Source organism: Lolium perenne, chromosome 7, assembly GCF_019359855.2.
Source record: "Lolium perenne isolate Kyuss_39 chromosome 7, Kyuss_2.0, whole genome shotgun sequence".
Classification (NCBI taxonomy): domain Eukaryota; kingdom Viridiplantae; phylum Streptophyta; class Magnoliopsida; order Poales; family Poaceae; genus Lolium; species Lolium perenne.
In genome coordinates this window covers 58,719,897-58,741,180 of record NC_067250.2, presented here as the reverse complement: position 1 = coordinate 58,741,180, position 21,284 = coordinate 58,719,897, and the positions used below count along the sequence as shown (strand labels likewise).

Genomic DNA, 21,284 nt, shown 5'->3' with positions numbered 1-21,284 from the left:
TCCTTTTCCTTTGGACGCCCGTGAAGCCGGATTCAAATGTCGATTAGACCGCCAGTCAAGCACTTCTCAAATTCAGGCTGCGATTTGATATCTGACCATAATTTTTCGCAATCCCTTAGCCGATGACCACTCATCGGCTGTTTTGAGAATCCAGTCCCTTTAGTTTTCTTGCAGCAACAGGACGGTCCAAAACCTGTAAAGCCGACGGCCTCCTTTTCCGGTTCCTCTCCGTAGCTTTAGCAGTTTTCTTTTGCAACACCTGAACTGCTTTCAGAGAAGATTACGATGCAGGGTCAGTCGACGCGACTCCAATCGGCTCCCAAAACAGAACATCTACCAAGTTAGCTGCCCCCCGAGCCTTAATCAAGGCGAGAATACCGGCGAGGATGCACAGGTCATTGATCAGCTTTCTTCCACTGAACGCCGATGTTGTAAATGAAACACCAACAGCTTAACTGACGCAAAGGGTTGACCATCTTGGCGACAATGTGAGCCCTGAGCACATAGCCGGTAGGTCGATGGGGCCGATTTTTCCCAACCGGCCCCCAATGTTTCACTGCACACATGTTTACACATGTTTATCTGCAAATGTTCATCTGACTATATGCCCCCCGAGCCGAATCTGCCAGGTGACTGCAGATATCGGCTTTGTGGTTAGCCAAGGCACTGTACTTGCACGTCGGCTCCGCGAGGATTCGGGCTGACTTTCATCCGCCGCCGTGGCCGCTGCCCAGTAGATCGATGTTGAACACAAGCAGAACATGTGGTGAAGATAATTTTGGCCGATTGCTGGAATCGGCCTCCATATCGATTGAAGCGCTGACTGAAGGTTCTGTAATGCCCCTTCATAATTTTTGGGGCTGATCACAAGGATCAGCCTCGCCCCGTTTGCTCATCGGTTTGTTCTCGCTACTCGGTCAGGCTGGTGGATAAAACCAGCCCAACCTCGGACCTTATCATGTTGATGCGCTTGCTGTCGTCCACCTTGAGTGCATCGTGTAATCGTGGAGCACTAAGCTCCGTCGGAAGGACGAGCACCATGTTTGTACCAGCCGATGTTTCATCATCGGCTTTCCTTTGCTTGGGACGCCACTCCATTTTCCGTGGACGACCCTCTTCGTCCAGGGTTCGCTGAACTTTCGCAGCCAGATCAGGTCGTGCCTTCCTTAGCGTATGCAAGTATAACCTTTCGGCTTCCTCCAGGCCGCGCAATCGCTGAACCCTGCGCTTTTGGGAACGGCTGAGTCCATCAGGGCACCACCTTGGACGGTGGTACCTGTCTTCTTCTTCTTCTTGTCCCTCGTCTTCTGAATCCTCGAGATCTTCCCATCGAGGGGACTCAGTGGTGTCTACGTTCCCCCTCCTTTCCTGTAGACAGTGTTGGGCCTCCAAGAGCAGAGGTTTGTAGAACAGCAGCAAGTTTTCCCTTAAGTAGATCACCCAAGGTTTATCGAACTCAGGGAGGAAGAGGTCAAAGATATCCCTCTCATGCAACCCTACAACCACAAAGCAAGAAGTCTCTTGTGTCCCCAACACACCTAATAGGTGCACTAGTTCGGCGAAGAGATAGTGAAATACAGGTGGTATGAATATATATGAGCAGTAGCAACGGTGTCAGAAAATAGCTTGCTGGCGTGTAGTTGATGGTGGTAGTATTGCAGCAGTAGTAACGCAAAGAAACAAGAAACAAGCAGTAGTAACGCAGCAGTATTTAGGAACAAGGCCTAGGGATTACACTTTCACTAGTGGACACTCTCAACATTGATCACATAACAGAATAGATAAATGCATACTCTACACTCTTGTTGGATGATGAACACATTGCGTAGGATTACACGAACCCTCAATGCCGGAGTTAACAAGCTCCACAATAATGCTCATGTTTAAGTAACCTTATAGTGTAAGATAGATCAAAAGACTAAACCAAGTACTAACATAGCATGCACACTGTCACCTTCATGCATATGTAGGAGGAATAGATCACATCAATACCATCATAGCAATAATTAACTTCATAATCTACAAGAGATCATGATCATAGCATAAACCAAGTACTAACACGGTGCACACACTGTCACCTTTACACACGTGCAGGAGGAATAAAACCACTTTAATAACATTGCTAGAGTAGCACATAGATAAATTGTGATACAAACTCATATGAATCTCAATCATGTAAGGCAGCTCATGAGATTATTGTATTGAGGTACATGGGAGAGATAAACCACATAGCTACCGGTACAGCCCCGAGCCTCGATGGAGAACTACTCCCTCCTCATGGGAGCAGCAGCGGTGATGAAGATGGCGGTGGAGATGGTAGCGGTGTCGATGGAGAAGCCTTCCGGGGGCACTTCCCCGCTCCGGCGGCGTGCCGGAACAGAGACTCCTGTCCCCCAGATCTTGGCCTCGCGATGGCGGCGGCTCTGGAAGGTTTCTGTGGTTTTCGTCAATCGTATCAGGGTTTTCGATCCAGGGGCTTTATATAGGCGAAGAGGCGGCGCAGGAGGGTCGAAGGGGCGACGAAACCATAGGGCGGCGCGGCCAGGGGGTGGGCCGCGCCACCCTATCATCTGGGGGCCCAGTGCCCCCCCTCTGGTCCTTCCCGGGTGTTCTGGATGCTTCCGGTGAAAATAGGAACTTGGGCGTTGATTTCGTCCGATTCCGAGAATATTTCGTTACTAGGATTTCTGAAACCAAAAACAGCAGAAAACAGGAACTGGCACTTCGGCATCTTGTTAATAGGTTAGTTCCAGAAAATGCACGAATATGACATAAAGTGTGCATAAAACATGTAGATAACATCAATAATGTGGCATGGAACATAGGAAATTATCGATACGTCGGAGACGTATCACTCAGCACGTTTGCTTTGTGGCGGGAGAGGCCCTAAGCGCTTGAACACGGACACGTTGGCTGCCTCCTTCTTCTTCTGGTTGCATTCTGGGCAATTGCCGATTGTGGGCAATCGGCTCATTCCTGAATCCCAGCAGTGTCTGAAGAAGGGGCAGTCCCAGTGCCTACCGTTGTAGTCTTGCTCCCTTGATTCTCCTTTGGCACGGCGCTCGTGCTCCTCCTCATCGTGATTGTGCCGACGATGTCTTCTGGCTTCTCTAGCCAGACGATCTCTTTCATCATCATCGCTGGATCGTCGGCGTTGGTCATACTGACTCACATACTTGTTGAGGAGGTGATCAGAGAGGGGTCGCTGATATCTTATGTTCTTCACTTCTCCCTCTGTGACGTAGCGCTTGCCATCATGACGGAGCCGATCGCGTGGAGCGGCCTCCTCTGTGTCCTTGCTACGAGAGCAGCTGCCCTCGTCTCCATCTTTGCCAGAGTGGTGCCCAGGTCCTACCATGTTAATGCTGAACGAGGATCCTGGCTGGCAACCTTCAGGGTAAGTGCCTTCCACCATGTTAACGGCGGGGAAGGGTTGGGTGTCGACCTTCATGGCATACTGGTTGAAAATCAGACGTCCTTTTTCTATCGCCATTTGGATCTGCTGACGCCACACCCTGCAGTCGTTGGTGGTATGGGAGAGCGAGTTATGCCATTTGCAGTATGGCTTTCCGTTCAGCTCTTGTACCGTGGGGAATTTGAGACCTTCGGGAATCGTCAACTGCTTCTCCTTGAGCAGGAGGTTGAAGATTTGCTCAGTTTTGGTCACGTCAAAATCAAACCCCCTGGGCGGGCCTGGTGGCTTTACCCATTTGCAGGACACGGGGTTTGCCCCCCGAGTCCACTCAGCCACTGCTACCTCTTGATCTCCCGCAGAAACTTCGTCTTCCTCTGCCTCGACCAGGACTACTGCACGCTTGAATTTGTCCTGGTACAGGTCCGGGTGGCGCTGTTCATATGCCGACAGTTTCTGAACCATGTGCGCCAGTGAGGGGTAGTCTGCTTGGGAGGCCATGTCCTTGAGCGGTGTTGCAAGGCCCGCTACTGCCAACTCGACTGCTTCCTTTTCAGTCACACGAACCGAATAACATCGGTTTCTAAGATTCCTGAAGCGCTGGATGTATTCCGTCACATTTTCTCCACGCTTCTGACGTATTTGTGCTAGATCGGCAAGGCCAGACTCGGAAGCCTCTGAGTGATACTGCATATGGAACTGTTCTTCCAACTGCTTCCAAGTCCGGATCGAGTCTGGTGGCAACGAGGTGTACCACCCGAAAGCCGATCCCGTGAGGGACTGTGAGAAGAACCTCACGCGTAGTGAATCCGACACTGAGGCCGTTCCTAGCTGTGCCAAATATCGGCCCACATGCTCGATGGAGCTGGAACCATCTGATCCACTGAATTTGGAGAAATCAGGGAGCCGATATTTAGGTGGTAGCGGGATCAACTCGTAGTCGTCAGGGTACGGCTTGGAATAGCCGATTGCCCTCCTTTTCGGCACCATGCCGAACTGGTCTCTCGCATGGTGCTGATTCGATCCGCCGTGGCTGGCCGCAGGAGTTGAACTCGAAGATTCGCCGGGTGGCGTACTTAGCCAGCCATGTTTGCTTTTCCAGCTCGAGCCAACCGCAGGAGCTGAGCTCTGGAGGTTCGTCGGGGTGGCGTACTTAGTTAGCCACGTCTCGCTTCTCAAGATCTGTCGCCGACGTCGCTCCTGTTTTCCCAGAAGTCCCGGATGTTGTGGCCTGGTTTGTGAGCGCCCAGTTACCGCAATCTGGCACATACGTGCACGTGTACCCGTGAGGGATCTCCTTAGGTGCCTCATGCAAGAACTGGTAGTCACTAGGGTCACCACCGATCTTGTAGACGACGAATGCCGGTGAAGTCGGCACTTCTGGTGCTGCCAACGCAAATGGCAGCGGTGGACGGGACTGGAGTGGCAACTCTCCTTGATGCGTCCCGAGAGCTGGTCCTGACGGCGAGTACTGGTGCCTCATGATCTCCTGGATCACGCGAAGAGCGACACGCTCCAACGTGTTTACCAGGTTCTCAGAGTGGCGGTGTAGCGAGTGAGCCACCAAGTAGTTGATCTCCTGCCGCAGGGACCTGGTGCGTTCTTCCGACGGGGCAGAGAGGTCTATCCCATCGAGTGCACCATTAGGTGAGAACCCCTTCCACCTGATGCCATGTGAACGGGTTCTGTGGAAAGAGCCGATGAGGTCGGCTTCGAGGATGACTTTGATCTCGTCATACTTCTTCTTGAGCTCGTCGGTCAGATCCTCGTACGTGACTGGAGTGCCGTCCGCCATCTCAGATGTAGATGGCGAGGTGGTTGATGTCGAAGCTGGTCCCACCGGGCGTGCCAGAATGTGTTGCGGTCAAAACCCACCGACGGGCAGCGACGGGCAACACAGTAGAGCCGGGAACAACCTAGGGCTTCGGCTGGCCCTGGTCCCTCTGAGCGACGGCCCGCAAAGCCTCTGGTACACACGTCCGATGCTGATGCAAGGGCGTGCCACCTGACCTATACCTGGCCAGGAAGGTGATGGAGATGCCTCGCTTAGTTTCCTGCATGGCATACACGTAAACATTAAATACGAGCCTCGATCGGCTCTCAGGTTATCCTGTGAATCGGCTTAGGGAGCCGATCCACCCATGATTCGTACGAGGTGCACGAATATATGGTGGTCCTGCTTGATCAAGATAAAGCTAATGTGATCTACGACGATTTAGGGTTTTCACCGCATAATCGGATCATCCTACTCACGATTGGGCCTCGCGGCCACGCACGGTGATCGTAAGCCGATCCTAGGTAGGGCCTAAAAACCAACACGAGGTTGATCCCCGGAACATCCTGCCTAGGACTAGCAAACGACACCCTACGTGCCGCTGGATCCTCCAACCCTTTGTAAGGCCTAACTATTGCAGATATTAAACTAATCCTTGTAGAACAAGGAGCAACCGTAACGGATCAGATCTACTAAATAATGATCAAGCGGGGTGCCGCCCCTACACCTAAGATAGGTGTAAGGGCGGCTAGATATGCAAGGGTTGCACTACGATAGCATGTTATACGAAGAACTATGCTAACCCTAACACATCTATGATAACTACGTTGCTCGCCATCAAAAAGGCTTCAGTACGAGCAACGCATGAACAACATGAAGCTTCTGCTGCCTAGATCGCAAGATGCGATCTAGGCAGCATGATGCTTACCGGTAGAAACCCTCGAGACGAAGGAGTTGGCGATGCGCCGAGATTGATTGGTTGGTTGAACGTTGGTTGTTGTTTATTTCATAAACCCTAGATACATATTTATAGTCCAGGGGACTTTCTAACGTGGGAACAATCCCCACCGTGCACGATACAAACTCTAACTTTTAACCTAAGATGCAATCTACTATAATTAAAGATACACGGGCAATCTAGCCCAAAATCTTCGTGCAAGGCCGCTTCAGAGATCTTCCACGTGTAATCTTCCAAGCCCATCTCCCTTACGGCCCACCTCCTGATTTGGCCAAAATCTGGTGATAACAGCAGCTAGTCAGGTTTTAACTAAGACAAGTTGGCCGACCAGTCAACCTTCATTAAGGTGATGTTGGTTTCCTAGCGGCGACGTGTCTCATCGTTGTTGCGCTTTTCCCACATAGTGGAGTGCGATTTTCCCACGCTTCAGAGTTATCGCGCGCATTTGCCTCCTCGCATGCCTGCTTCTAGCCATAAATACATGCGGGTTCTCTCCATCGTCAATACCTATCCCTCGCATGCAGAATCCCTAGGCACAAAACCTCGCCACCGACAAGAGCAATGGCAAATCATCGTGAGGGAGCCACGACCGAAAACGGCGTCGGGCCACGCAACCTCACCACCGACGAGGTGTGGGCATTGTACAACAACTGGTACCTCGCTTGACATGCGACTCATACCAAGTTGGAAGCTCGATCAGCATCGTCATTCCTCATGCGCCTCAGTCGAACACCTTGCGGTGGATGCGCGAGATGAATGCCCACAACAAGACCCTTACATCGGCTCATCGTGTTGGCGCTCTTGGCCTGTGGCAACGTCAAGCACTGGGCCGAGATCTTCGGCCAGCGGCGCGGTCACGTTGAAGAGGCAGCCCCCCCCCCCCCCCCCCCCACACACACACACACACATGTACTCCTACAGTACGTTCTAGGTGTTTAAAGGTGTGTTTACATAAGAAAAAAAATCAGGTATTTTCGTAAGCACCAATGCTTACTTGTAGGAGTCGGCAGAGGTGCTAGTTAGTGCTCTTTCTAGTATGTGCTTAACAAAAACCATTTTAGTTTTGTAAGTACTTTTCAAAACGTTTCACACTGTACATGCTCTAAGGACGCGTTCACGGAGGTGTTGAGGCGCGACGTCAGCGAGGGCTAAACCTAGGAGAAACTGATCATGCGCTGTGATCTGCGCGTTCGACGGGGCCAGGCGCACAAAGGTACTGCATATATACCCCACGAATGCTCAGGACGGATACCAGTGCACCACCCACAAGCCTTCCATCACTCACGGATCTTTACAACCGCCCCGCTCTCTTCTCTTCTGTTGCGTCCTCTACCCCTCTCATCGGCATCTTCCAAAGCCCAATTAAATCTCTCTCTCTCTCTCCGGCTCCGCAGCCACCTTTCCCCTCTCCTGGTCGGATCCAAATCCATGGCCGCCAAGACCGCGGTCACCGCTGCAGGTGAGTTCTATATCGGCCTGCCGTACGTACATGGCTCTGTCTTGAGGCCTCTCGCGCCCGCTGCCGCGCGCTCACCGCAGTGCGTGTTCTGCGATCAGGGGGCAAGCAGCCGAAGAAGGAGGAGCCGTCCTCGTCGGCGGCGGCGACCATGGCGGACGTGTACAACCACGAGCTCACGCCGCTGCAGAAGCACGTCGCCTTCTTCGACCGGAACAAGGACGGCGTCATCTACCCCGCAGAGACCTACCAAGGTAATCAACTCACCCACCCACACATCTCTTTCTTGCTACCAAGAAAATATCTACACATTCCCTTGGATGCCTGAGATCGATCGATCGGCAGCTGTGTTGTGTCGTGGTCATGAATCCTAACAATGGAGTGAGCTTGCTTCTTGGCAGGGTTCCGCGCCATCGGCTGCGGGGTGGCGCTCTCCGCCTTCAGCGCCGTCTTCATCAACGGCCTGCTAGGGCCCAAGACCGTACCGGTATGCACACGCGCAGCCTCTCGCTCTCTTTCCTCTCACTCCCTCGCTGATCATGCATCATCTCTTTTTGTGGGTCACCGGTCGAACACTCTTTCACTGTTATACTACTGCTTTCAGAGTTAATCAGGGTCACTTTGGTTAGTTTAATAGTTTTGCTCTGTTGCCTTGGTTATTTTGCCTAGTACTAGTTGCTTTCAATTACTGTACTTCTCAAGGTTCCAGTGCACGATAGTACAGAGCAGCAGAGACTAGCCGGACCACCTGAAAAATGTTGTGCCAAGTCCTAATTAAATACTCGCACCAAATGCCAAATACTCCAATATTCTCTTCATTGGCTACATAGCCCAGATTAAGGATTGTTGGGATTAGCCTATGACTTCGTCTACTCCAAAATGCCAGACGCAGATCGTTAGGTCACACGACCTTGCATACTGACGCGGCTACAAACAACGAGTCGGACACAATCACACAAATTTAAAGCGTCTGCATTATAAGCAGTTTAATCTCGTCTGCGGGCACACACATGAACTTCTGACAGTACTACGTACGTCGTAGACGTCATGTGGGTCACTGTTGGCACAGAACGGCAAAGAGCAAATGAACTGCCAAGAATTTTACTGCCAAGAATTAGGTACGCCTTCTGCAACGAGACAAACAAACTTTATGAAAATCAATTGTGTTTTCCTTTTCTTATTAAGCTGGCAAGTACTACGTGTTGTGAAGTGTATATGTGGATTGCCTAGCCCTTTTCATCAGTTCGGACTTTTGTTTCAAGTGGTTAGTGCATGAAGCTTAACATGGTATCAGAGCCCCAGGTCTCAAGTTCAAATCCTGGCTTTCACATGGTTTTCGCAATTAAGCCTAAAAATTGCTGTTGCCCCTCTCTTTAGCCACCGCTGTTTCGGTGTTCTCTTCTTCTTTTACGTATTGACTTTCTCTTCTCCCGTCACACGCGAGTAGGGGTGTTGTGAAGTGTATAAGTAGATTGCCTAGCCCTTTCCATCAGTTCGGACTTTTGGTTCAAGTGGCTAGTGCATGAAGCTTAACACTACGAACATGTAAGCACGGCCATATAGGTCTAACCTTTTAAGCAATAAACCTTCCATTATCGAGAAAGCTATATGGTCGATACTATTCTTTAGCGGTTGTGCAAAGTTGAGGCGTCATTTAAATTGTATATTGGTGTTGCTACTTAAGAGTAACAAAGTAGCGCCATTTAGGGAAGAAAAAAAAATGGAATGGCCAACAATAGTATTGCTCTTTCATCGGCGTGCATTCCACATGACCATCTAGAAACTGACCACTGTGGTTCAAAGCTGAAAATAAAATATCGGTATGAGTTTCGAAAAGCAAGAACGAGTGTTAATTGGTTGTAACTTGCGGTAACATAAAAAAAAATGGTTGTGCCTTCCTCGTGACCATCTAGAAGCCATTGTTGTTTGAAAACTACCAACAACAAATGGTTATTTTGCCTTTCTGGACAAAAGCAAGGGTGCAGGCGCATCTCGTGGTAATGTAAAACAGATGCTGCCGCAAGCTTGGTTCAAAGTTTTCATCGACTGAGTGCCATATGACTAGACAACTCCCAGCTGAAAACCAAAACATATGATTCCTAACGTGAAGGCCTGTACATGCCAACACACATCGCAACTGGAAAAGGTACACCAAAATTATTTGCCACAAAGGAAAGCGAACCACTGGGCAAAGTAGCAGAGTCAGGCTTTCTGGTTCATCTATCTCTTCAGACTTTACAGCATGACTTCGAAACAGCAACACGAAATTGGGACTGCTACTGATAAAAAAAAAAGCGAAAAGCTGATCGAATCGTTAACTGTTGTTAACCCTACCGTGTTGCTGCTGTGCTGCAGGAGAACATGAAGGCTCCAGCTTTCAAGTTCCCCATCTACGTAAAGCATATCCACAAGGGAAAACATGGGAGTGATTCGGGCGTGTACGATGCCCAAGGAAGGTACTAATTATTATTATATATATACTCATATTACTATGTGCCCAATCGCTCTAGGACAGGTCATGCCAGTATTCCAATGGAAGAATTAACCTTGTGTTTTGGTATTTGCTTCTGACTCTGCTTTACAGAAGGGATCTTAGATAAAAAAAAATATGCCACATAATTAACTGAAGATTATGAAAGTAATGAGATAGACATAGAGATGTGAATTGGAGTACTTTCTAAAAGAAAAAAAAGAATTGAACCAACTTGACGACTACCAAACAGATCTTTATATGAAAGAGAGAACAAGAGGTTAAGGGTAGCAGATGGGACTAGTATCTTGTATCTGTTCTATTCCCCTTTGTCCAAACTCCGAAGGAAGAGATGCCACAGTGCGACACACTCAACAATTAACTACTTCCCAATGTGAGACACATGAGATCAAGGTATTGTCGACTGCATGCGGAAGTTTTATGGTGGTACAAAAGTCCAACTGCCGATAAATTACACTGTACTAGGAGCTAATTTATATTGGAAGGGGAGACAATAATAATTTTTTGAAGAATTGGCTAGCTTACTAAGAGGTGCAAAAATATGACGCAGTAGGCTAGCATGGCTCCATGCTTGCTATAACCTTACAGTCTGCCCAACCTGTAGGTTTGTTCCTGAAAAGTTTGAGGAGATATTCAAGAAGCATGCCCACACCAGGCCTGATGCCCTCACAGGCAAAGAGCTGAATGAGTTGCTTCAAGCAAACAGGGAGCCCAACGACTTAAAAGGACGGTAAGTTTTACTTCATCGGGAGTATGAACAATGGAAATGTGAGCAATGTTCTTTTAATCTTATATATTTTTCTCTGGAACAAACAATTGCAGAGTGGGTGGCTTCACAGAGTGGAAAGTTCTCTACTCACTGTGCAAAGACAAGGAGGGTTTTCTTCACAAGGAGACTGTCAGGGCAGTCTACGACGGCAGCCTCTTTGAGAGGTTGGAAAAGGAGAGGAAGGAAGCTAAGGAATTTACCAAGAAGAAATGATGAAAACTCACCTGATAGCCTTTAATTTGTGGCTGTGTCCAAGTATTTGTAAATTATGGTGTGCTCGTGAGTGTGGTTTCCATAATTAATGATGTATCTTGATTTCAGTTGTTTCATGTTTATGGATTGAGGGCAAAAAAAATGTAAATTGGGAAGTTCTCTGTTCACACTTCCTTTTACTTTAACATCTTATCACTAGTCTTGCTTATTTATTTCTCCACAAACAGATGATTCCACCTTGTTCTGTCTCATTCTCCTCAACATACGTGCTTTGTTACTAGTCTCAAGCTAACTAATTTGTATCAACCAGATGCTCTGTTGGATTTGGCCAGTAGTGTTTCGAATACATTTTGGCTTGTGTGGGCATGCCAAAGCAGAAGCTGGAATAAGCTATTTGTAAACTTTCTGTTTCAGAAGTTCATCAGCTCTCGTTTATTTAGCTGCCAGTACAATTTTCTAGAAACATACCAGGTAGTAGAATCAGGCATTGATTTCTTAAATAAAGGATTACACATCATTCAAGTGAAGAGATATACAGCTACTGAAGAAACAACTGAATTGTGACATATATTATGACCGGATGGATGACTGTCGAACCACTTGCTATGAAACAAAAGGTTAAGGTGAAACAAAATGTTAAGGGGAGCAGTTGGGAGTGGTGCAGTGTCTTTTGTTCGTTTGCCCCTTTGACTAAACTCTGAAGGAGGTGACTGATGCCAAGCTGTGGTTGTGGCATCAAAATTAATTTGGTGTGTATAGCACATGGGATTAACAGCTATCCGTTGTTTAGGACTTGGACTCGGAATATGGGCCTGGGATGTAGGAAAATCCAATTACATACTGACAAATGACACTAGCAGATCTGATTAAAGTGCAAAAGACAGTAGTACAAGTCTGAGGCATTGGCTGTCACTTGTTCTCACTTTCACGAAGTAGTTTAAGACCAGAAGATCTGCACATGCCTTCTTTAGAGGTACAAAATATATGCAACAGATGAAGACAGGTGTATATTTGAGACAATTAGAGGTACAAAATGTATGCAGGTTTGTTAATGAAGAGTTTGAGGAGATATGCAAGAAGCATGCTGTAGACTAGGCCTGATGCTCTAACAATCAAAGAGCTGCAGGAGTTGCATCCAACAACAAACCGAGCCTAATGAATTCTAAAGATGGTAAAGCTTTGCATCTGGAGTAAGAAGAATAAAACGTAAGTATTGCTTTTCAGGAAAATGGCAAGTAGTCTGCTAAGAGGAAATGAGAAAACACTCTAGATGCCATCTTATTTATGACCGTGCGCAATTATTAAAAAAATTAAGCACTGTAGGCTGTAGCAACGCAGGTTTTGTGGACAATTTTTTCTTGAGAAAAAACAAAGGACGCTTTTCATTTCCTTGCAGAAGTTTATTGCGGATCTCCTAAGAGGAAGAAGATACAAGAGGTAAGCAATTAGTGTACATATTTGGTGGATATGGGTAGATGTGAACGCTGATGGACAGTAAAATCGAAAAAAGCTAAATTAAAAAAAATACAACATAAATCATGCCTAGAGAAAATGTATTCAAGTATGTGCATGTCAAGTTTGAAAATAAAACATAAAAGTATGTATAAGTGTTCAATGAATCATACAATAACTTGGATTTTGACTATGCACCCAATACGAAGTTCTATTTTCTCCATTTTTGTATATGCTACATAGGCGTACGATCATTTTTTTTTTTTTGCACCAATAAGTGTCAAGCCAATATGTACAGGCATGATTTATTCATAGTTTTAATAAAGTTTGAAACAAGATTTTTAATATTTCTTAAAATTTGGGTTCATGTGGACCCATGTTCTTCTGGCTATTTTGACGGGCTTTAAATCACATGACCGCAAATTAATCTAATTCTGTTTTTAACTAGACTTTTTAAGTAAGAAAAAAGGCATGTGTGACAATTGCAGTTACAAAAGGATGGGAAATAAATACAGTTACACAAAAACGAAATCGAACGTCCATGTGCATTTGTATCTCTGAGAGCAAACATATGCATAGATTCTTGTAGTGCATAAAGTTGCATAGATTTTTATGGTGAACAAACGGAACTTAAATATATTTATGAAGATACATTCAAATTATACACATATATGCAATTGCACTTACACAAAAATGGCATGGGTTTTCAATCGCATATATATGTGCAATTGCGCATCTCTATGCACTTGCACGTAAAAAAATGCATAGGTTTCCAATGGAGGCTTCAGCTACAGTGGCGTGGTCATTTTTTGACAAAAAAAATCACAAAAGAAACAGACCAAATACAAAGGTCAGCCAAATGATCAAAAGCCAACAAGAAAAAGGCCTACCAAAACAACTACAAGCTTATAACTTTAAAAAGACGTGAACATACTAATGGGCTGGCCCAAACCAGAAAAAAAATCCAAAGACAAACAAGGAAAACTTAGCCCAACGGGAATCTAGAGAAGTTGACTGATGGACCGAGTGCTAACAAAAATCCCGGGTGACCGAGAGTTAGCAAAAAGGTAAAATAAAATAAAATAATGTGTTCTACTTTTATGTGAGTTGTTAGATCTGTAAATTTAGACTAGTGTGGTGCGAAAATAAATGTTTTATCTCATATTTCCTTTCATCATTTACAACTCTTGCTTGTTTCTGTCTCTAACAGATGATTCAGAATAGTTCTAATTAATTACAATAATTTCAGTCTCATAAGTTCTTCAGCCAATAATGTTTTCTAAACAAAGAAGGCAACTAGTAAAACCAGACATATATTATTTTCTAAGAGATTCTCCTATTTTTTGCCCAACCTACGGTCTATTAAACTGTGGTTTGGTTTCTGCCAAGTGAACACAAGGACCACCGCATAGTAGTTATGTAACATGTGGCTTCATTTTGTTCTCTACTTACACCTACCCATATATTCTCTCATGATTGCATAGAAAAAACTGGTAGTCCATAGCCGTGCACATCAATCATAATTTCTCCAACGACAACTGAATTATTTACTTCATTTCAGAAAAGAAGAAAGAGGGTCCAGTACTACCACAGAGAGATGACTTCCTCATATTTAGCTCTTCCCTGAGCTACTTAAACATGGCCATGCGTTGCCATTTGTGAGGTGCACATCCAGTGATACAGCCGCCGAAGAAATAACCACCGATGATGGTGGGCTGGCGACGACTGTCAGCAGCAGCCTCTCTGCAGATGCCGCCGGTGACTATTCTTCTGTTTGTATCGGTATTTAGTTGTAAGTCCTTGATAAGTGTTGCAGTTTGCTCCTCTGTTTCTGAGATGTTCCTTCCAGGAATATCATTGTTAGTTCTAGATTTGTCTAATGAATATCATTTCTATGTTTCTAATTAAGGGGGGCATGCGACGGCATATCTTGATATTGCTAACATGACGGAACTCCAAAAACATGTCTCTTTTTTCGACCGTAACAAGGATGGAATTATTACTCCTTCAGAAACATTTGAAGGTGATTGTTGTTATGCATCTGATTCTGCAAAATTAAATTGTTCTTGTTGAGAGTCAGAACCATCATATGTATCTGTAGTTCTTCTAATAAGATAGTGTGTCTACTGTTTGAGAAGCAGAAACTAAGCTCAACTAGATGGTTTAATCGTACATAGGAAAAAAATCCAGAAGCTTTACTTGCGCCGAATTAATCCAAAAAATTGCTTCTAAGGTAGCTCAAGTTAACAGTTTTGCTATGTCTAGATTGTCTTGATATGCTCTATAAAAAAATCAGAAAAAGGATAACAAATAAGGTGAAGTCTGTATGCTTAATATGCTTTGTCTTGTAGGGTAACAAAGAAAAAGGATTTCCTTGTGGCATCCTCTCCTCATCTTTGTGGCTGGGTGTATATGTTGGACCCCATATGACATATATAACTAATAAGCATATGTTAATTATTACCTTAATATGCTTTGTATTGTAGGATATGTTGCACTTGGTTGTGATGTTGCATTTTCTAGAGAGTCTGCCTCCTCGGTGCATGCTGCTCTTGGTCCTAAAACGAGCCCGGTATGACTCCCTCACAGATATACATGTGCGCTCACACAATGGACTTGGCATTTACAATTTTGGTATTAAATTCAGGTTGATGCGCCATTGCCCCAGATTAATATATACATAGACCAAATCCACAAAGGGATGCATGGAAGTGATACAGGTGCATACGATGCTAATGGAAGGTAATTCAGATCGCCTACTTATGTGATATCTTGTACAGGCCACTGTGCACGATGTAAACTGTAACGTAAAAGTAACAAAAGTACAGCCTACAATTTGCTCAGACTTTTAATATATATATATCCTAACCTATTCTGGGTTTAGTGGTTAAATCAATACCAATCTTCGGTCATATCATAATCAATCTATGGTGTTTTGAGGTGGGACTTACATCAAGAACAAATGTATAATTTTTTTTTCTTCGAAATGGAGAGTGTAACCCCGGCTTCTGCATCATGATGATGCACACGGCCTTTTATTAAAAAAACTTTAATATTTAGTCTTACAAGTCTTACAGCTCAATCATCGCCTACAGTTGATACAAGAATCAACCAGCGAAACAAATAAAACATAGTAGCACTACACATCACTGTAGCCTCCTAGTATGTCGTCAGCCAGCCTGGCACAAGATATCCTGAGCGACCGTCTGAAGCCGTGTGCATCCAGAAGCCATGACATCCCGCTGTCCCTCTGGCGAAAGGAAGGCCCATAGCTGAACCCAGTATGCCATCATATGGATAACCTGCAAGTAATGAAAAGATTGTTTTTTGTTAAAGATAACATCATTTCTTGCTCTCCAAATAGACCAACATAAAGCAGAAACCCCAATTTGGATGAAAGCTTTAGATTGTCTCTCTACTCTATTTAACCAATTTCCAAACATATGTCGCATTAGCATATCCAACACAATGAGCACATGCACTAAGCAATTGAGACCTACTGCTCTAACTTCCAACTTAAATATTATTGACATAGCTTTGACCATTTGGTGATATACTGATATAATATATCTATGCTTTAGCATTTTCTCTAGTGAGATAACACCGGCAGTGCTTAGTAATTTATTAAGATTATTCAAATCTCTATACATCTACTGAGCATGTGAAGCTGTAGGTTTGTTCCACAAAAATTTGAAGAAATTTTCATAAAGCATGCAAAAGTTAGATCAGATGCGCTGACATCCTTGGAGGTGGAGGAGCTGATCTTATCAAATCGTGATCCACTAGACCCTCAATCATGGTAAGTTTCATTGGCACTTGGTTACTGTGAATTAACATTCGTGCAATAACTTTGGCTTTGTCAATATAACTAATGAACGTGTGCCATGTGATTCTATCACCTAGGTTTGTGTATCTTAACTTTCCTCTTAGAAACTCACAAAAGGGTCAAATGATAAATATGGATCATAAAGTTTCCTAAGTTTTCATTTCTTTTGAATATATAGGGGAGGGCCAGTAAAAGAGTGGGGGCTGTCATACAAGCTTTCAAGTGATAAGGATGGTTTTCTTCACAAGGATAGCATAAGAGGCATATATGATGCGAGTGAGTTTGTCAAGTTGGAGGAAAAACGGAGGTCATCTCGAAGTGAAATGTGATTGGGCTTTAACATGTATATGATTTCCACATAATTTGGGAAGCATATGTGTATAAAATATTAATTTCTGGTAAAATACGATATTTATCGGGCATGTACATTTTGTTGCACATAAGTACTGAGAAAGGAAACACAATGTGTTTCAGTTAGCTGGTAAAATACAATACATATTATTAAGCAGTGCGTTTGCATAGTATGTTTTTTTTCCTCTATACTCGTTTGTGTTAGATTTTGGCTGTGATATAAAAAGAAGTCACACTTAATTTTTGAAGCTGCAATTGGTTTTTGCACTTGCATATCTTAAGCTCTATTTAGTCTGATGCAGTTATACCATGTCCGATCCATATCCTACCATAAGTCCATAGCCATACCTCTTCTCATAAGTCCTATACATATTCTTATCACCTTATGTTATCCGCTGATAGTAGTGTTGATTCATTATTTTGGAAAACCAATGCTATGGAGGAGAACTTTGGCTTGGTCTGTGCAATACAAGAGGAGGTTAGCAATTTATATTAGCGCCAAGCTAGTAGCTGGGCCAAAACCATCTCATTTGCACCCTCCATCATCATATACCAATCAAATTTACGTGCAGGGCTATTTTGGGTTGCTTTGACCCGGTTTATCCCTGATGTTGTGCTCGATGTGAATGACGCCTTGTTTCCATGTTCACCCAATGCAACATGCACAAATAAAACAGGAGGAAATAAAGGAGCAGTGGGGCGCACCTGTCATTTTCTAGATCCCTTCTTCCTCTCACCCTTCCCAGCTTTTCTTCTCACCTTTCTTACACGCTGACCAAATCTTCAAGCACTGGATATCTTCTTCCTTTCTCTGAATCTATATCGACCAGTCTGGCTCGCACTCGCTGGTGATAATTTAGCAGGTCAAAATGAACCACATCCCTCTGCTGCATTCCGTCGAACGCCTTATGCGCGCGAGTACCAGATCGCCTGAGCAGGTGTCCATCTCTTCATCTAGAGTCTCCGGACTGGGGAATTTATCCGCTACATGCCACTGGACCTGCACCAGGACCTTAGCAGCAGGCGCAAGCGGATGCAAATGGTAACCGTGTTGTGCCACCAGTGCTTGTTGGTGTGGTAGTGGTAGCTGATCATGGGAAGGTGGAGTTTGGGTTGGGGCTCGCGCACCTGATTGGGGGACGCCCCCGCGGTGCACGCACGGCATGGCGTGGACCGGGATGAGGTCCCGGTAGGCAGCGCGGGTGCGGTGAATTGGAGATCGCGTCCTACAGCCACAAGCTATAAAACTGTCGCAGCTACCATCCGTAGATGCGCCGGCACCGATTAAGATTTTCATACGGCAGTGCCAATATCGTCGGAGGGAGTAGAAGCCTCACCCTGCCTTTCCCCTCTGGCGACCCGCGCCGCCCCCCCTGCGGCGGCCGGCCACTCCGCTCTAGTGCCCAGCTCCCCCTCCCCTCCTCTCCCCTGCCACCGTCGTCGGCGTGCGCCGCCGGGCCTTGCCCGTGCGATGTCGGCAGTGGCGGGCCGGACTTTACCCACGGCTTGACGGGGGCGAGGGGGCCTCGGGACGGCGGTGGACTCAGGCGGCGGCGGTCTGGCGCGGCGGCGTGGTTTCCGCGCGTCGGGGTGGTCGGAGATGCGGCGGTGTCGCCGTTAGCGGCGGCACGACGCGGCCGGGGTGGTGGTGGCAGATCCTGCTCCACGTAGATCTGGGCCAGTTTGGGCCCCATCTGGGCTGGGCGAGCTGTAGCTCCCCCTGTCCGGCGGCGGTGCTAGGGTGGTGATGGCAGGGTGGCGGCGGCGCCATGGCCGGCTAGCTGCAGCTTGGCGGCGTGGGCCTACCGGGCCAGGCGGGCCTGGTTGGCCCGTGCTGCAATGTCCGGTCGGCTCCCGCGATTGCGGTGGAGGTAGTTCCCTCCCGCTTGGCTACGGTGTTGTTTCCCCCGGCCCTGCTATCTTCAGTCACCTCATCCTAGGCCCTGCGTCGAGGACCACCGGGGAGACAGCGAGGATGACGTCAAGACCGTGGTGGCGCGTGCTTGTGGGCGGATGGTTGGGTGGAGCACTTCGGATGAACGGGGTGGTGGTGTTGGGGGTTGGGAGAAATCCATGTTGGCTTTGCCGACACCATCGCGGTGACGCCCGAGGGCGCCGCCTTGCCTTCCTGGAGGGCGTCGGGTGTACCCCCTCGCCTAATCCCCTCCGTGTACCGGGGGAAACCCTAGGATTAGTCCGGACAACAGCGGCGTTATCGTCGTTATCCTTGATGAAGGTGTTGTTTGGTACGCAGTGGTTCGGAGTGCTAGGAGCGTGGTAGGACTGTTCCGGAAGGCGCAACGGTGGCAGGTTGTCCTCGTTCTTGTCGATCTGCCGGTGTTGGCATTCTTTTTCTTTTTCTTCTTTCTCTGTTGGTTCCTTTGGGCTTGGTTGTGCTGCGGCCTCGGCATGCTTGTTGTATCGTGGTTGCTATATTAATATAGCGGGGCGAAATCCTATTTCGAGGATGCGCCGGCACCAGCGTATAAGGGCGTATGGAGAACACATTTTCCTCTGTTTAGGAAAGGGTTTCTCGTAGCGGTGGCTCCATTATGACAACCTCAATAAAGAAATTTGTATAAAAAAAATTTATAAACGTGGGTAGAAATTTGAATTTAAGGTTTTCGAATACAAGTCTAGGCCAACATTCAGCCACCAAACCTTCGTCATTCATAGTCCCGGCTGCAAAAAAAAAGGGTTGGGCTTCAAGGCCAAATGATCACATGTATGGCGTCAACGGCGGTTGCACCTCACCGACGTCCTCCTCATTGGCGATCACCTTCGGCACCACGTTCACTGGGACGTGCTCAGTGGACGCCAGTGGAGGCATGGAGGCGGGCGCAACCATATTCGTCGATGTTGTTGTGGGAATGTACGCCGGCACAGGCATCAACACCCGGATTTTTAGGTCCGGATGCCTATTATGCCATACATCGCAATCCCAGGAATATTGTTGTTGCGAGACATAACAGTTGATATTATAAGTCATCATTCATTACAAACCATAATCGTCTTACAAAAGTAGATCACATGATCCAATATTACAATAATAGTTGATCTATTGATCAACGAACATCACAAATAGCGGAAGCGTAATAGAGGTGGACTATCTAATCCACATGACAACGCTTGACGTTAGAAGAACTCCTAGTTGGTGTAGACGTCCTGCTGGCCGTCATCTTCATACTGCTTCTCCTCTTCATAGTCTGGCCATTTGAATAGCCAGGGACACAGCCGTGAGTACTTTTAAAGTACTCGCAAACTAATACTAATGTAAGTACTTATCAATTTTATTCAAGGGGTACTAAGCTTTAGGTTTATTTGCATAAAGTCAATTTTAGTTCATAAGCATTTAATAAAAGATTCTTCATTTGCTAACTAACTCAAGTGGGAACATTAGTGTCACTCCCACAACTCAGTTGTGATTCAAGTCAAGTCACCATTCAAATCATCAACCCTTTTCATGAAACATCTGACAACGGTACAGTATGGCCTTTCCAATCGTCCGTAACCGTGGACACGGCTATTCGAATAGGTTTACACTCTGCAGAGGTTGCACACTTGTGCCACAACATTTGATTACATCCGTCAGGGATAACCCTGAATAATCGTAACTCAGTACGCGGATCATCAACCATAACCTTTCACTTACATATCCTAGTATAGGCACCTCTCCCATGAGCTTGGCCTCCCAGTGAAGACAAACCGTCAGCCTGGGAACTGCACAGGGCTTGGGCCGGACATTCACCTCATTTCACGTCAGTTCACATCATTTCACTTTCAACGGAGGCAGCCTCGGCATAACCCCTATGACGCTTGTTTAGAGGGAACCCATACTAAGACACATAAACTTCTAGTTAAGCCCTACCCATAATCAGGTATTGCGGGGGTACTTGTAAATTGGAAAGGTATCGCATTCGAACCAACCATCAGTTTTTATCAAATTCACCAAGTCATATTCACCTTCAAAACTTTCAAAGTCATTGCACTTCACCAGTTCCCATTTAGAGTAGTCAATTTTATTTGTTAGCACTAACCACTAGTCATGAGGGGTGCTACTTAACTCATCAGCTTTTTAGGCTAAGTTTGATACTCTTGTTCTACTCTATACTTAGACCAAAGTTTACTATAAAAGTAAGCTTTGATAAATAAAGTAAAAGCTTGAAGGGTAAAACTTGGGATGGGATCATTGCACATAAGGTAAAGGAAATGGTTCCTTACTCAAGAGAGCTTTGCACTTGCAAGAATATTAGCTTGCCTTGGTTGGTGTACTGATCGAAGTGGTCCTCTTCCTCCTGGTAGTAGACCTCCTCCTCCTGGTACTCCTTGGTACTAGCGTCTAAAAACGGATACGAGATAACAATCACCAAACAAGCTTAAGACCTAGTCTAAGCACACAAAGGGGTTCACACAAACTATCCTAGCATCATCACATACATAACATGTGAGTTGAATTTGTTTTCTTACTTGAAGAAAAATAATTTTCTCTCATTACAATTATTAACTAGTGCTTCTCTTTAGTTCTTTGAGGAAATAATTTCCTCTCATTGAATCTTGTTAAGATTTAATTTCCTCCAACAAA

At 46.0% G+C, this 21,284-nt stretch overlaps 2 protein-coding genes and 1 long non-coding RNA gene across 3 annotated transcripts; 2 read left to right on the top strand and 1 right to left on the bottom strand.

Annotated features, from left to right (window-relative positions):
- The first annotated feature begins 7,428 nt into the window (after positions 1-7,428).
- Positions 7,429-11,281, top strand: LOC127317378 (probable peroxygenase 5). Its single transcript, XM_051347939.2, has 6 exons — positions 7,429-7,603; positions 7,702-7,854; positions 8,002-8,087; positions 9,956-10,056; positions 10,696-10,821; positions 10,914-11,281. The coding sequence occupies exons 1-6, from the start codon at positions 7,573-7,575 to the stop codon at positions 11,071-11,073; spliced, it is 657 nt and encodes a 218-aa protein (XP_051203899.1). The 5' UTR covers positions 7,429-7,572; the 3' UTR covers positions 11,074-11,281.
- A 2,799-nt stretch (positions 11,282-14,080) lies between these two features.
- Positions 14,081-16,891, top strand: LOC127317379 (probable peroxygenase 5). The gene is made up of 6 exons (XM_051347940.2): positions 14,081-14,317; positions 14,435-14,548; positions 15,012-15,097; positions 15,173-15,267; positions 16,199-16,324; positions 16,530-16,891. The coding sequence occupies exons 1-6, from the start codon at positions 14,230-14,232 to the stop codon at positions 16,678-16,680; spliced, it is 660 nt and encodes a 219-aa protein (XP_051203900.1). The 5' UTR covers positions 14,081-14,229; the 3' UTR covers positions 16,681-16,891.
- On the bottom strand, positions 15,515-18,027 carry LOC127317380 (uncharacterized). Its single transcript, XR_007861097.1, has 2 exons — positions 17,408-18,027; positions 15,515-15,827 (listed from the first exon to the last, which is right to left on the bottom strand). It is a non-coding gene; the product is annotated as an uncharacterized lncRNA (long non-coding RNA).
- Between the last annotated feature and the right edge of the window lie 3,257 nt (positions 18,028-21,284).